This window comes from Mauremys reevesii, linkage group 5 (genome assembly GCF_016161935.1).
Source record: "Mauremys reevesii isolate NIE-2019 linkage group 5, ASM1616193v1, whole genome shotgun sequence".
Taxonomy (NCBI): Eukaryota; Metazoa; Chordata; order Testudines; family Geoemydidae; genus Mauremys; species Mauremys reevesii.
The window spans coordinates 139,343,457-139,358,186 of NC_052627.1; the positions used below are offsets into that span (position 1 = coordinate 139,343,457).

Consider the following 14,730-nt stretch of genomic DNA (forward strand, 5'->3'; position numbering starts at 1 on the left):
CAGGCGCCTCCCTTAGCAGGCCCACCCCAAACCCCTGGCCCGGAAACCCACACTCACTTCTCCTTCTTTTTGAGCAGAGCCTGGGTCTCGTCCAGCTTGGTTTGGATCTTCTCCACCCGGTCATCCGCGTCCTTGGACGCGCTGTCAAGCTTCTTCTCCAGGAGACTGAGGCGCACGTTTGCTTCACTCAGCTCCTCGCCCTGGAGCAGCAGGGGAGAAAGCGAAGTGCTCCAGGCCCCTGGGCATGGCCAGTGTGTGCCGGTGCCCTGGAGTGCCCGCCCCGGCTCCACGGGTGCAGCCAATAGCTGGCACACACCACCATTCCTTACTGGCTCCGGGGCTCAGGTTAGGCGTACACGGACCACCCACCGGGGGAAGGCTGGTGAGTCCCTTATGGCTGATGCCACAGGCCTCTGCTACGTGGGCAGCTCGTGTCTCCCCCAGGCAGCCTCGTGGTCGCTGGGGAAACCGATGCAAAGGGCTGACAGCTCCGCGGGCAGGCAGCTGCTACTGGCCAGGCGAAGGGGGCACCCCCAGGGTACAGGGGTCTGCACCGGCCAACAGGAAAGGCACATTAGGGAACAGACCACGGATGAGCTCACCTTGATTTTGAGCGATTTCTTCAGCTCTTTGATGACGGTCTCTCTGTCTTCCAGCTTCAGTCCCAGGCCCTCGGCATCTGTGATCTCGGCCCGGAGTGCGGCTGCCCTCAGATTGACAGGAGGAGGGGGCTGCAGGGACGAGAACGGGGGTTGCTCGGATATTGCCGGCTGATGGATTCCAGTGCTTGCTCATGGTGAAAATGGGCAGGACGCTGCTGAGGGGACGTCCCCCCAAATCCGCACACGACAGGCAATTGCCTGGCTCCCCGAGTCCCTGACAATGCAGGGAAGGCTGCTCTCGCTGGCTGAGAAGGCGACGGAGCCTCGGCAGGTTACACGCCGTAAGGCTGAAGGCTAAGACACACCTGCTGGTTTGGAAGCATCCGCCTAGCTGCACCGACAGCAGGGGGGGCTCCTCACCTGCTAACAGTGTCCAAGGAGAGCCCGCTGCGCCCAGAACACACCCCACCAAACCCGGCTCCGAGGGGCCGTGCCATCGGTGTCTGCTGGGTGCGCTGCAGCCTGACCATCCTTGTCACCAGACTGCCCAGGTTTTCCATCTCCTCCCGCCATCCACAGGAACCCAGGGCCTCGCCTGGCTCTGTTCGGCTGCCCTGGCCCAGCCTGAAGGCGCCCCCCAGCCGTGCCCCACCTTGGTCTGCGGCCGGTCGGCGTCGTACTCTCCCTCCTGCATTGCAGTGGCCATCTTGTTCATGGTGGCAATGAGGATGTTGCAGGACTGGCGCAGGCACTCGTACGGGTTGACGCCCTGGCTGCCGTAGATCTGCAGAGGACGGTGAGAGAGAGAATTGCCCCGTTTCAAGGTGCGCTCTGCACCCGCTGAGCCAAGTACCTCTGCTAGGTAAGGCTTCCTGCCCTCGCTCCACTGACCCCAGGCCTTGGCGGGCAGTCGGCCCCTCTGCCGACGAGGAGGCTGCAGACCGAGGGGGTAGGTGAGGGGCTGGTCCCTACGCATCAGCGTTCACTGGCTGTCGCTCCACCCAGGCTCATCCCAAGTGCCCAGGGGCTGACGTGAGATACAAGCCCCTCTGAGGCTAACAGGCTTTCGTTCCCCGGGGCAGAGGGCTGTAGGGAAGCTGAGAACTGGGTTCCCACCTGCTCGCTTGCTTTGAAGGCCAGATCTTCCAGCTTCCCGGCCAGGAGCCCTTCGTTCTCCGTCAGCGGGGCGATCATCTGGGCCCCCGCGGCAGCCACTTCCTGCAGCACCGCCACCACCCAGGTCAGGTGCTTGCGGCAGTCCAGCAGCGTGTCCGACACCTGGGGTCAGGCAGACACACGGCGATGACGGGATTCGCTCCCAGCAAAGGCAAGCGGAGGCCTGCCAGGCGGCACAGCACTGCACTCGCCCGACGGCTAAGATCGCGGAGGGCAGTTCAGTTACCATCAGGGAGCAGAGCCGGGCGGCAGGAGGAAGGACAGCCCAGGAAGCCAACAGGGCGGGCAATTCTTGTCACCACCTGAGCCCAAGGTTCCTGCTCTCTGCTTCCCTCACCAGGCTCCTTCCCAGGGCTTCGTGCAGTCCCTGCTGTGACACAGGCCACGTGGGCTCAGGCTTCTTTACCCAGGGAAGTTCCGTTACCAGGGCCACGTTACAGATGGCAGCTCAAGGCCGTGGCTCAGGCAGGAAGACGTAGTCAGGGCGCTCCTAGCTCTGTCGTATGCTCTACCCGCTACCTAACCCCTGTGACTCCTGGCCGCGCCTTTCTCCTCTCACAGCGAGGGCTCTGCCCCGCCCCGCAAGGTGACTCTGCAGTGTCAGCGTCCCACTCCTCCCGCCCCGCCTCTGCGTCCCTGCTCGCGGTTCTCTCCAGCGTGCTCTGATCTGCCCCGCCCCAGCCCCAGGACATTCAGGAAAAGGGCCGGGGCAGACACTGCATAGCATGTTTGACGCACGGCCCAGGCACGCGTGTAACACAACACAGAGAGAAGAGACCCGAGCAGTGAACGCCGCTGGTCCCAGCCAGGCAGGCAAAGACGCCCGCTGGCTCACCAGACAACGCACCGACTGCACCGGCTCTCCCCCACTGCGCACTCTGCCTCTGCTCTGCCCAAGGGACCCTTCAAGCCAGGCAGGTGACAGCATCCCTAGCACCAGACCGGTACTAAAAGCCCCTTACGCCGGCGGGGAGTCACCGGGGGGGTCGGGGGAGGTGAGCGAGGGACAGAAGATGGCGCCTGTTGTGCGGGACTACAATGGAGCTGGCACAAGTGGGAGCCTCCCCTTCAGCGGAACCCCAATGAGCACGGCCTGCTGGGATGTGTATTCTCTGCAGCTGCCTCGCCCAGCAGGAGGGTGGCTGCAATGTTCTGCACCTCATGGTATTTGCGGTGCCCGTGCGGCTCCTGGCAAGCTGCCAGCGCAGCCCCTGGCACAGGTGTTCGGCTGCCCTTTTCCCTGGGACTTTGGCGCTGGCTAGTCCCACCTGCTGTCCGAAGCCGAGTGCTGCGGGTATCCCAGGTGCGTCTGTTCCCGGCATGCGGCGTCTGATCTTCTTGCAGAACTGGCGGATGTCGCTGCAGGAGGTCTCCAGGTCCTTGAGGAGGATGGCGAGGTCGGACGCCTCCTGCCCCGTCTGCCAGGCACACGGAAGGAAGGAAGGGGGTGAGAAAGCTCAACACCTGAGATGCCGAGGGCCAGCGCATCAGCTGGCTCACGCCGGCGTAGCTGCTGACGTCAATGGAGCAACGCCAACGTACGCCAGCCGAGGTGCTGGCCCCGAATGCAGAGGGGAACCAGGGTGGCAGGAAGTCGGCTGCTCACCTGCAGGAAGGACCGCAATCGACCCACCTCCACGCCCATGCAGTCCAAGGCACTCTGGGTGAACTGCGGGACAAGCACGAGCGCCATTAGTTCAGGGCAACGAGACGCCCTTGCCTGGGGACAGAGCAGGGCTGAGCTCTCGGGGATTCCAGGCGGCCAGAGCTCGGGGATTCTGGCTCCACAGGAGCCTGGGCTGCTTTGCTCTAGGGGTGGGAGGCAGCAGGACACAGGTGCTCTCTGACGGGAGGCCTGGCAGCGCCGACTGCTCCGCTGCAGGGACCGGGCTCAGCGCTGTGATCTCAACTCCTCTTCCCGCCCTTTACTCACCAGCGCATTGGCAGGGTGCGAACCCCGAGGGATGCCCGCCCTGATCCCAGTGCTGGTGGGTGAGAGGGGGGCTCGGGCGGGGAGCGGGCAGCTGGTAAGCCCACGCTAGCAGGGGATGCACCCTGGGAAAGAGGCAGGAGTGCGTCTCAGGAGGACGTTTTCCAAAGCCCTCATGAAGGAGGCAGCAGCAGCCGGTGCAGTGACTCCTTCCCAAGGGCCTGCAGCACGGGCCGCACCGCTGCTACTCCACCTTAATGTGGTCCGCCAGCTGCATGGTGCAGTCTTCGGCTTGCTCCACCAGGTGGATGCTGTACAGGTGCTGGAAAGGAGATGGAGAGAGGCGTTAGCTTCCCCAAAGCCCTGCCACAGCCACGAACTGCAGCCAGCCCCGTCTGCACGCAGCCTGCTGGGAGCGGGAGGAGGGCGAACGTTGTGCTGCAGACGAGAACACGGCAGCACAAGCACGCTCATGGGTCTGCCCTTTGGTAACAGCGATAGGAACAGAGGAGTTAATCCAGCAGAGCCACACGCTATCCCAGCTCCCTCACCTGGCTTCAAACGTTTGGGGAGAGGGAAGCGTGCTGGGGCAGGGGGCAGAGGACAGCAGACGCTAAGGGGCTCTCTGGGATACTTGGAGTGGACAATCAATCAATCTTGGGAAGGGGGCCTGATCCCACGGATTTAGCAGAGATTCTCCTGCTCCAGTATCCTCCTCTGTGCTGGGATTACAGGAAGTTCTGGGAGGTCTAGTTCAGTCTCTGACGGGCGGACATGGCCCTGTGGGCTAGCGGTGCCGGTTTCTGCAGCCAGTGTCCTAGGGTGCCCAGATAAGGAATCCTGGCACAAGGGCGGCTAGGCATCTCCCTTCTCTAGGAGGGAATTCAGAGCACTCGGGAACGGGAGATCTAGTCGCGGGCCAGCAGGGGAACCAGATCTCGGTGTCCAGGAGGCAGAGGGGAAAGAAGGAAAGGTGGTGACGGGAACCTAGCTACTTAGCCGGCAGCCTGGGAGGTTTCCCTGAAAGCAGCAATGCCACCTGGGGCTCTGCAAAGCTCAGCCCCACTTCGCTGCTCCCACCCCCCACAGCTCAGCTTGCCCTGGGGCCAGTGCCCGTAGTGCAGAGAGCGGCACAGAGCCGGCACCCGCCTGCGGCACAGACCGCACCTCCTACCTGGTAGTATTTGATAGCTTTGGTGAGTGGCTCCACGTTGACCGTCTCATCCAGCTGGTCCTTGTGCAGCAGCTGAATCAGGAAGTCCAGCGAGCGCTCATGGACACTCATCTCCGGGTAGAGCATCCCCACCTTCTTATAGACCTCAACGCTGCACTTGCTCAGGGCCCTGGCGGAGGAGCAAATACTGTCAGCTAGGCTGGGACATGGGTCTGGTCGCTACAGGGGCCCTGCAGTCTCACGCGGGCGCTCGTTCTGGATGCTGGTCAGAGGTGCTGAGCAGCTCATGGGAGCTCAGCATCCATCCTAGGTCCAGGCCCCCAGGCCAACCCAAGGAGAGGGCACTTCTGGTGACTGGGACCAGCAGCGGCACTAGCTGCGCTGGGGCTACGGGGAAGGGCCACCGCAGGAGAAAGTCTGTTCCAGTCTCTGGGCTGGCTGTCAGGCTTTCAGCATGGACCTAGTGCCGCTGGAGGGGCGCTGGGGAGGTTTCTTTGGGTTTCAGTGGCGCACGTGGGAAGGTGCAGCTGGAAGGATTCTCTGTCTGACCTCGGCAGCAGTACCGTGAAACGCCTGAGCACCGGCTGCGGCAGGCAGTGCTTAGATCTCTGGCAACGCCTTCCTGGAGACCAGAGCCCACCACACCCCTCCCTCGGCTGCGGTGCTCCGGATGAGGCGCCTCCCTGGCCCTCAGCCATTCTGGACACGTGAGAGGTTTCCCCACCCTCTGCAGGAACGGGGGCACCCTAGGTGCTCTCCTCCCCGAGCGCCGGGGACCCACAGGCTGCGTGCACGGTGCAGGACGCTCAGGGTACTCACTGTTCGTATTTGTGCAGCGTCGCTTGCAGGAGGCTGAGCGAATACACCAGCCCCGCAGCAAAGCTCAGCTGCTCCCCTGGGGCACCCCGGAGGCCCGTGCGCTCGGCACAGTTCTCATTCAGCTCGAACTTCTCCTGGGCCTGTTTGCTGATCAGCTCGGCCTGTTCCAGAAGGGACAGAGCAGTCTCAGTCCCGGGCTGCCCAGCACGGCAGCACATCCCTCCTGCTCCCCGCAGCCCAGCATCCCTGCCACAGAGCTGCGCTTGCTGGGACAGGCTCCCCTGGCATTTCACACACTCTGCCATGGGCCTGACCTGGGCAGGCACCAGCTCACGCAGCTTCAGTCAGTCACGGCGGCCATTTTCTTGTGTTTCCATCAGCTTCACTCCCCTGCAGCCTGCCAGCCAGAGACCTCTCAGCTCTGCTCCCATCTCTGGGGGGCCCTGAGACACCAGGACTGCCCCCCAGGCCTCCCCCCTTTTCGTCCCGGGGATGGGGTGTGCTCCCCACACTAGCCCTGCAGGAGCTGAATTAGGCCAGGTGGGCCCACTCAGCTGGTTAGGCTGCAAACGGGAGCTTTAGGCTGGTGGCAAGTGATCAGGGAGACGCTCACCGCTGGAGACAGGCAGGGAGCAGAGGGGCTGCAGAGGCGAGCAGCCTGGCGTTACGCCCTGGGAGGAGGGAGCTGAGAGGCCAGCAAGCCCAAGGAGTGGGGAGGGCCAGGAGGTATGAAAGCGGCTCAGGAAAAGGCAGCAAGGAGCCAGCAGGGAATGGCCCTTGGCTGCTGTGTGGAGGTCCCTGAGCCCCCGGGCTCCCAGGAGTGGCACTGGGACCGCAGGAGAGCGGGATCCTCGATGCCCTGCCCCCGGAAAGGGACGAGGATGCTGCTCCTGCGTGAGAGGAGCTGCAGTGGAGATACTGAGGACGTACCTGCTGGAAGGGCTGTCAGCCTTGACAGACAGAGCAATCCCCAGAACCACCAGGAGGCGGTGCCATCGAGCCGTGAGGCGAGCACCCCCCACAAGCCCCCAGCCCCCATCCTTCCGGCAGGCGCCGCCCAGATCTGATGCCCTTCAGAGCCCAGCAGTGCCGCTCGGGTGGGCGAGAGGGGCTCACTGAAGCCCTGCCGGAGGAAGGGCCTGGCTCTGCCGCACAGCGCCACCCGGAGGCAATGGAGCGGCCCTGAGCACCTCAGCTCGCGGCACAGAGATAAGCCGAAGTGGGATGAAAACAAGCGGCTCCCTGCCCTAGCCATGTCAAAGGAAGAGGTGCTGGGGCAGGGGGGCGCGTGCGCTTGGCTACCTTGCAGATGAGCCGGGGGATGAGCAGCAGCACCAGGATGCAGTCGTGGTCCCCGCCGTGGCGCAGGAAGCTGTCAGGCATGAAGGAGGTGAGGAGGGAGACGTGCTGGTTGGCCTGCTGCACCTCCATCTGGCGCAGCTCCATCTCTATGGCCTGAGGAGACAGAGGGAACATCAAACGGAGCCTGGAACATGTGAGGCGTCTCCCCGGGCCTCCCGCCCGCTGGCTGGCACTACACGGGGGCCCAGCCGGGCCAGTCAGTCCAAGCCCCTTTCCGCCCCCGTCCCAGCACCACATTCCCATGGCTGCTGGAGGGAAGGAGCTTCCCTCTCGCTGGTCCAGGGCAGGCCCTGAAGGGCAGGGTCCCTGCTCCGAGGATGGCAAACGTCAGACACTTGTTACCGTCCTTCCAGCCAGCGCGAGTTCACGTCGGGGGCAGGACACGTTTGTGTCACAAAACCCCATTTTCAAGTACTTGCTGCTGTGCGAAAACCGTTACAGTCTGGGCCCCCGTTTCTCAGAGCAGAGGTTACGCCCCATTCCCGCCCCCACCCAGTAATGCTGGATTTCTCCAGCCGCACCACTCACCCTTCCAGCACCCCTGCCGAGCAGCTCCAGGCTCCGTTTTCACAGCCTGTGCCAGAGCGCGCAGGCGGCCCTGCCTGCCAGGCTCTGCGAGCCCACACGCTAGCCAGTGGGGAAGGAGTGCTTCGCAGCAGTTACGCTGTTCTGCAGCCTTTTGGGTGCTTCACTCACTAGTGACACAGCCCTGGGGGAGGCCTCTGACACCCTCAGAATAACATGGCAGCCTTTGGAAGCGGCCCGAGCACAGGAAGCGATGCCGTCCGCTCGTGGGAATACACACACCTGGGTCCTACACAGCGACACATACAGCTGCTCACCGTACCTTCGCATGGGCCTTGGTCTCTGCAAATTTAATCTTGAAGTCGAACATCTCTGGTGGAGGCTGCTGTTGTCTCTCAACAGAAGCTTCTTGCTGGTTCGTGAGCTCTCGGTTCACGTCCTGATTGCAGGAGGAGAGGGGAGGATTAGCAATACAACAGAACATGAAGGAGCAGAACTGCCATCCCCTCGCCCCCGAACACCGCCGGGGCCAGGCCTCCCTGTGGTGTGGGCAGGCAAGGAGGAGGAAGGGGAGTTGACTATCTGGGTGCATTCAGCTGAGGCGTCTCCCCAGCGCTGGGCCTAGCGCAGTTCCCAAGAGGACACAGGGCAGACTGCTGCGGGCCCAGGAGAACAACCGCGCAGGGCGGGGAGGGTAACTAGATCCGTCTCCCCACCCGCATTTCCATGATGGTCTCACTTGCCTGCTGCCAGCGCCCCCAGGTCCCTTAGGGAATCCCATCCACCTGCTCCCACCTGCAGCCCCCGAGACACAAGGCAACGCCCACGCTTGGGAGCACGTTCGCCCGCTGGTTCCAGAGCTCCCAGCCTGCCCTCCCCCACCGCAGGAGGCAGCTGAGGCACAAGCAATCGGAGGAAGGTTCCCTCAGAGTAAACTAGTGTTCAGGTTGCTCTGGCTTAGCCGGATGTTCTCGGTAAATCCCGTCTAAACCAGGAGCCCAACTCCCAGGGCACCAGCCGCTCGTTCCAGGTGCGTTTGCGGTGCCAGCAGCAGCCCCTGCAGGGCCAGCGTTTGCGGTGCCAGCAGCAGCCCCTGCAGGGCCAGCGTTTGCGGTGCCAGCAGCAGCCCCTGCAGGGCCAGCGTTTGCGGTGCCAGCAGCAGCCCCTGCAGGGCCAGCGTTTGCGGTGCCAGCAGCAGCCCCTGCAGGGCCAGCGTTTGCGGTGCCAGCAGCAGCCCCTGCAGGGCCAGCGTTTGCGGTGCCAGCAGCAGCCCCTGCAGGGTTGGTCCCGTCCCCTCTCCTCTGCAGTGCTCTTGCCTGCTGAGGCCTCTGCCCCCTTGGCACTAAAGCCCTGCCCTGAAGCGGCTGCTGCTCCGATGGGTGCTGGGCACGTCAGCCAGCCCCTCCCCTGGCCCCGCAGGAGGTGCTCGAGGACTTTACCTGCAGGTGTGCGGTCAGCTCCCTGTACTTCTTGATGGTCTGCTGGTAATCTGCCACCGTCTCCTGTGCCGCCTCCACACGCTTCTCCGCCTCGCGGACCCGCGCCGTTGCCATGTCCAGCTGCTCACGCAGCTCCAGCTCAGTCTCCCTGGCATTCTCCTGCAGCTCGTCGTTCATCTCGTTCATGGCTTCCTAGCAGGAAGAAGGGGAGGGGGCTGCCGCTCACAGCTCGGCCTGCCAGGCCCCAGGAGCATGGGGCTTTCAGAGGAGGGAAGGGGCACAGCTTCGGGGCTGACCAGGAGATCAGCTGCGGCCATCGTGCCCAGCAGGAGCGTGGGAGATCAGCCAACCCCGGTGACTTCATTGAGCCTCGCCGGAGCCTGTCCAGCATGGCTCTGCCGTGGCAGGCGAACAGCCCGCCCAGCGCAGCTCTCCCGCTGCCGCACCCCGTCCTGTGGCCAGCCTGGCTGCACACCATGCAGACAAAGGAACACGCGTGGGTTCTGTCTCATCCTCTCTGACCCATGGCAGAGCGCTCTGCCTGCTGGGCAGCTTACCAGGTCGCCGACGGTCTCGCGCAGCTCCCGGACCTTCTCCTCCAAGTCCAGGTTTCTCTCTGTCAGAGTCTCCACCATCTCTTCAGCACCCAGCGCAGCATCCACCTAAGGACACAGGGCTCAAAAGCTTAACCCTGACCTGGCCTCCCACATTCCAGCACCGCTGCATAAGCATGTAATATCCACCATCCTGGGTCAGGCCAATGGTTCATCTAACCCAGTGTCCTGTTTTCCCACAGCGGCCAGTGCCAGACGCATCAGAGAGAGTGACCAGAACGGTAATTATCGAGTGATCCATCCTTTCTCAACCATCCCCAGCTTCCGGCAGTCAGAGTTGTAGACACACCTGGAGCACTGGGCTGCATCCCTGACTAGCTTGGCTAATAACCATGATGAACCTGTCCTCCTTTAACTTATCTACTTCTTTTTTTAACCCAGTTATACTCTTGGCCTTCACAACATCCTCTGGCAAGGAGTTCCACAGGTTGACACTGTGCTGTGTGAAGTTTGTTTTAAAGCTGCTGCCTATTAAATTCATTGGGTGACCCCTGGTTCTTGTGTTATGTGAAGGGGTAAATAACACCTCCCTATTCACATTCATGATTTCACAGACCTCTATCCTATCCCCTCCCTTAGTTGTCTCTTTTCTAATTGAACAGTCCCAGCCTTTCTAATTTCTCCTTGTACGGAAGCTGTTTCATACCCCTCAGCACTTTCGTTGCCCTTCTCTGTACTGTTTCTAATTCTAATATAGCTTTTTTGAGATGGGGCGACCAGAACCGCACGCAGTATTTGTGATGTGGGCGCACCATGGCTTTATATTGTGGTCATAAGAATGTAGTCTGCCTTATCATCTGTGCCTTTCCTAATCACTGGTAACACTGGTCGCTTTTTTGACTCCTGCCGCACATTGAGTGGATGTTTTCAGAGAACTACCCACAATGACTCCAAGATCCCTCTCTTGAGTGGTAACAGCTAATTCAGACCCATCGTGTTATAGGTAGAGTTGGGATGATGTTTTCCAATGTGCGTTACTTTGTTTTTATCAACACCAAATTTCATCTGCCGTTTTGTTGCCCAGTCACCCAGTCCCTGTGGCCCGCACCGCTTCCCCCTGCTCCTATTGGCTGGGAACGGTGAACCGCGGCCACTGGCAGCTGCAGACGGTCAATGTAAAGAAACCGTCTCATGGCCAACAGCGCCTTACCCTGATGGGCTGCATGCGGCCTGCGGGCGCAGGGTGCCCACCATTGCGCTACAGGAACACTCAATGTTCCAGCAGGGTGAGGAGACGGGAAGAGACACCTGGCTTCAATCCTCACAGAACCTGGAACATCGTGACACTAATACCTAATGTACTTTTATGCAACCTCCAGTCAGTTTCCAGTACCTCAAAGAAATCTGTCTTCTCCTGTTTTGCCAGACCTGAGCCCAGCTTTCCAAAGCTCTCTGCTCTGCACCGAAGCCCAGGACAAGTTATGGGTCAGATTTATCAGAGGCATAATGGGAGCTCGGTCTCTTTACATGGGAACAGGAGTCACTCTCTCTCCCTTTGCACGTTATCAAGTGGTGTCAGTGATAATTACCGCTCTCCTACCAAGCCAGGATCGTGCTAGAGCTTCCGCACTGTATCAACTGCTTCTTCCGCAGCAGACGGTCCGTGCCTGCCTCTAGGGAACCCGTAAAATGCAAAGGGGAGCACACTGCCTTGTAGTCGTCAAGGGACCTTCCCCCAGGGGCCCCACAACGTCACTAGAACCTCTGCATGGCTGTGACTCGCCCGTCCTCCTGACCGCGCCATGCTAAGACAAGCATGTTAGGTGGTGCCGAATTCCAGAGGTAAGAAGACATCAGTTAGACTCTCCTTTGGAAAGGTTCTAAGGCACCAGGTGCAAAGCGTCTCTTACATTTAAGGAAGCCAGCCTGCAGCCAAGCATGAACCACAGCCCAGAGTCCGGCACGGCTCGTGCTGGAGAAGGGCAGACTACAGCAGGATCCCCAGGGACTCCTTCACTGCTCTAAGCGTGCGATTTCTAAGCGAGAGCCCCACACCCAACAGTTCACAGGAGACACCGATTTGCCTGGCAGTGGTTCCCTGACCCTCTTTGAAGCCCCAAAGCACCCTGGGGTTGACTCACCTGCTCTTTCAACTCATCAATGGTTCTCTCTGCCTGCTTCACCTCCTCCTGCAGCTTCTCCTTCTGCTGACGCAGGCTCTCCAGCTCTGAATTCTTCTTCTCCATGTGTTTCTGAAGCTTCACGTGCTCCTGCTTCTCTGATGCAGACAGATCCCGCATCCTGAAACAGAGCAAACACACTCAGAGCAAACGAAAAGGGACCCAGGGACTGTGATCACAGCAGCCATCCCCTGTCCTTCCTCAGATGTCTGCAGCCCTTCCGAGTCAGCTGGCTAGGACATCTAGCAGTGACCATCCCACACAGGACAGCTTGCGGTCCCAGTGCTGAGATACGGGGGCAGCCATGCTGAGTGCAAAGGGAACTCATTTACCGGGGGGGCTCAGATTGCCGCTCCGTGGTAAAGAGACAGCTTTGTAGCCATCAGTGCACATTCAGTCAGAACAGAGACCTGCCTTGTAACTTAACTCTTCATGGGAACAGGGCAGATCAGACTCTCGGGCTGTGACCTGAAGAGGCTAGACAATGAAGACTATAACAGGTACATTGGTGGGACCATGCAGGGGAGGCTCTCTCCTAGGACCCTCGGAGGTTGTCCCTGTTGGGGCTACAGAGAGATGCAACATCCATTTCCCAATGCGAAGCAGTTCAGTAGACACCTGGCCAGGAGGTGTGCAGGACACTGCCAGAAGCCATCCTAATCTGGTCACCACAGCAAACACACGCACAGTATCAACCGGCTACTGTATTTAAGTAGCCTGCTCATAGCCAGAGTATCAGAAGAAAGAGTGGCTGCTTTCTGCAGCATCTCACGTTCTCTGCATGTATAACCTCAGCAGACCCACAGAGACCTACCCCACTTCCTACTCCTCTGCGGTTTAACAGATGTGCCCGGAGTTAGAAAGGGACTGAGGGGCATTTGGAGGCGTGTCTGTGGGGGGCTAGGGGGTTAATACCCTGGCTCGAGAACAAGGTCCATGGGTCACTGCTTTGAGGCCGGTTTTGTTGCCAGGTGGCAGGGCGTGGGAGCTTGCAGTGAGGCTCTGCAGAGGTGATATCACAGAGGAGGAGATCTAACAGGGAGGAAGCGTTATACCTGACAAGAGCTTCCTTAAGCCTTGCGTTTTGCTCTTCTAGCTGTTTGACCTGGTAGCTGGATGCAGCCCCATCCGAGCCTGGAGAAAGGGAGAAGCAGAGAGACGTTACCCAGCATTTGCAGGAAAATCAGCTCTTGTCCAAGGCAGGTCTCTCAAGAGCAACTAAGATTTTAAACCTGGGAGTTGGGAGGACAACACTCAGGGGGTTAACCCCACCAGCCTATCGCCTCCTCAGCAGAGCAGCCCTCGAATCTAGTGTATGTCGCAAGCTGAGGTCAGTCGATTAGTGGCCAGGGACTCAAATTAACAACTGCTGCATGGTACAGCACAATCTGCAATCTCGGCTCAGGGGAGCTGCATGGCCAGAACTGCTGGTGCAGGTCAGGCCTGGGGTGCCTAACGTACTCTAGATGATGCTTGTGGGTCCCTTCTAACCCTATGGTTCTATGTACTTACCTGGCTGTAGCCAATGTGATCCCAGTAGCTGCAGCCCCCCATTCTCCTCCTCCATCCACCCCACCGAAGATCCCACATCCCCTTCACTCTGTCCATCTCCCCCATTCCCCCCTTTGCGGCCCCCCTCAGTGCATCCATCTGCCAGCTCCTCAATCTACTGCTCCTCTGGCAGATGCAGGTTCTGTCTAGTGAGCAGAGTCCTGGGGCTCCCAGGTGACCATTCCGCAGGCCTCTGCCATGGAACTCGGCTCATACTGTCAATATTCAATGGCTGCTCACTTCCTTGTCTGTAAAAGCAGCAGAGAGTCCTGTGGCACCTTATAGACTAACAGATGTATTGGAGCATGAGCTTTCGTGGGTGAATACCCACTTCGTCGGATGCATTCACCCACAAAAGCTCATGCTCCAATATGTCTGTTAGTCCATAAGGTGCCACAGGACTCTTCTTTGCTTTTACAGATCCAGACTAACACGGCTCCCCTCTGAAACTTGACTTCTTTGTCTGTGTATTTTTAAAGTCTGCCTTGGCTAGAAAGCCCATTAGGGAATCAAAACAAGGACAAAATATGTGAGATTGTTCCGCGTTTTGGTTTCGATGTCCTGTCCATCGAGGAGCCGAGCAGCTGGTCTGAAATCAGCAAAACGAGCAGACCCTGTGCACTACAGCACAAACAGCTTGTCCCAGAGACACTCCCAGGAGCCGGCATCCCCTGTCTGGGCGAGGGGCAATGAGCGCTGCAATGGCCCGTTTAGCCATAGTGAGAGAGACCTGCATCCCGCCAGCCAGACTCCCACTCAAACTCAGAGGTGATGGGACATGGTGAGTTGCTGATTTGCTGCTTCCTACTGACCTGTCTGTGAATAAGGGTCCTACCACTTCCTACAGCCCAGCGCTGCAAAGCCGGTAATGGGACTGCATGCAAAGGGTTGAAAGCATTTAGCTGGATGTCTAAGGAGCTATCACAGCAATCCCACAGGGGCAAATCCTAACATCAGAACGGCCGTACTGGGTCAGACCAAAGGTCCATCTAGCCCAGTGTCCTGTCTGCCGACAGTGGCCAGTGCCAGGTGCCCCAGAGGGAGCGAACAGAACAGGGAATCATCAAGTGATCCAGCCCCTGTCGCCCGTTCCCGGCTTCTGGCAAACAGAGGTTTAGAGACACCCAGAACATGGGGTTGCCTTCCTGACCATCTTGGCTAATAGCCACTGATGGCCCAGCCTCCAGGAACTTATCTAGTTCTTTTGTGAACCGTTATAGTCTTGGCCTTCACAACATCCTCTGGCAAAGAGTTCCACAGATTGACTGTGTGTTGTGGGAAGAAAACTTCCTTTGGTTTGTGTTAAACCTGCTGCCTAGTCATTTTGTTGGGTTACCCTGGTTCTTGTGTTATGTGAAGGGGTAAATAACACTCCACGCCGCTCATGATTTCATAGACCTTTAGTCGTCTCTTTTCTA

At 59.6% G+C, this 14,730-nt stretch overlaps 1 protein-coding gene across 9 annotated transcripts in view; it reads right to left on the reverse strand.

Moving 5' to 3' along the window:
- The window catches only part of DCTN1 (dynactin subunit 1), a 130,987-nt gene that overhangs the window by 8,618 nt on the left and 107,639 nt on the right, over positions 1 to 14,730 (reverse strand). For all 9 annotated transcript variants that reach the window (XM_039541053.1, XM_039541051.1, XM_039541060.1 and 6 more), the window contains 15 exons: positions 12,817 to 12,895; positions 11,723 to 11,882; positions 9,585 to 9,689; positions 9,028 to 9,219; positions 7,911 to 8,027; positions 7,004 to 7,156; positions 5,702 to 5,862; positions 4,883 to 5,051; positions 3,962 to 4,030; positions 3,385 to 3,447; positions 3,047 to 3,196; positions 1,719 to 1,880; positions 1,255 to 1,386; positions 603 to 731; positions 58 to 200 (listed from right to left, as the gene is read on the reverse strand). In XM_039541053.1, coding sequence (XP_039396987.1) covers positions 58 to 200; positions 603 to 731; positions 1,255 to 1,386; positions 1,719 to 1,880; positions 3,047 to 3,196; positions 3,385 to 3,447; positions 3,962 to 4,030; positions 4,883 to 5,051; positions 5,702 to 5,862; positions 7,004 to 7,156; positions 7,911 to 8,027; positions 9,028 to 9,219; positions 9,585 to 9,689; positions 11,723 to 11,882; positions 12,817 to 12,895 — 1,984 coding nt within the window. The remainder of the gene's footprint in view (positions 1 to 57; positions 201 to 602; positions 732 to 1,254; positions 1,387 to 1,718; positions 1,881 to 3,046; positions 3,197 to 3,384; positions 3,448 to 3,961; positions 4,031 to 4,882; positions 5,052 to 5,701; positions 5,863 to 7,003; positions 7,157 to 7,910; positions 8,028 to 9,027; positions 9,220 to 9,584; positions 9,690 to 11,722; positions 11,883 to 12,816; positions 12,896 to 14,730) is intronic.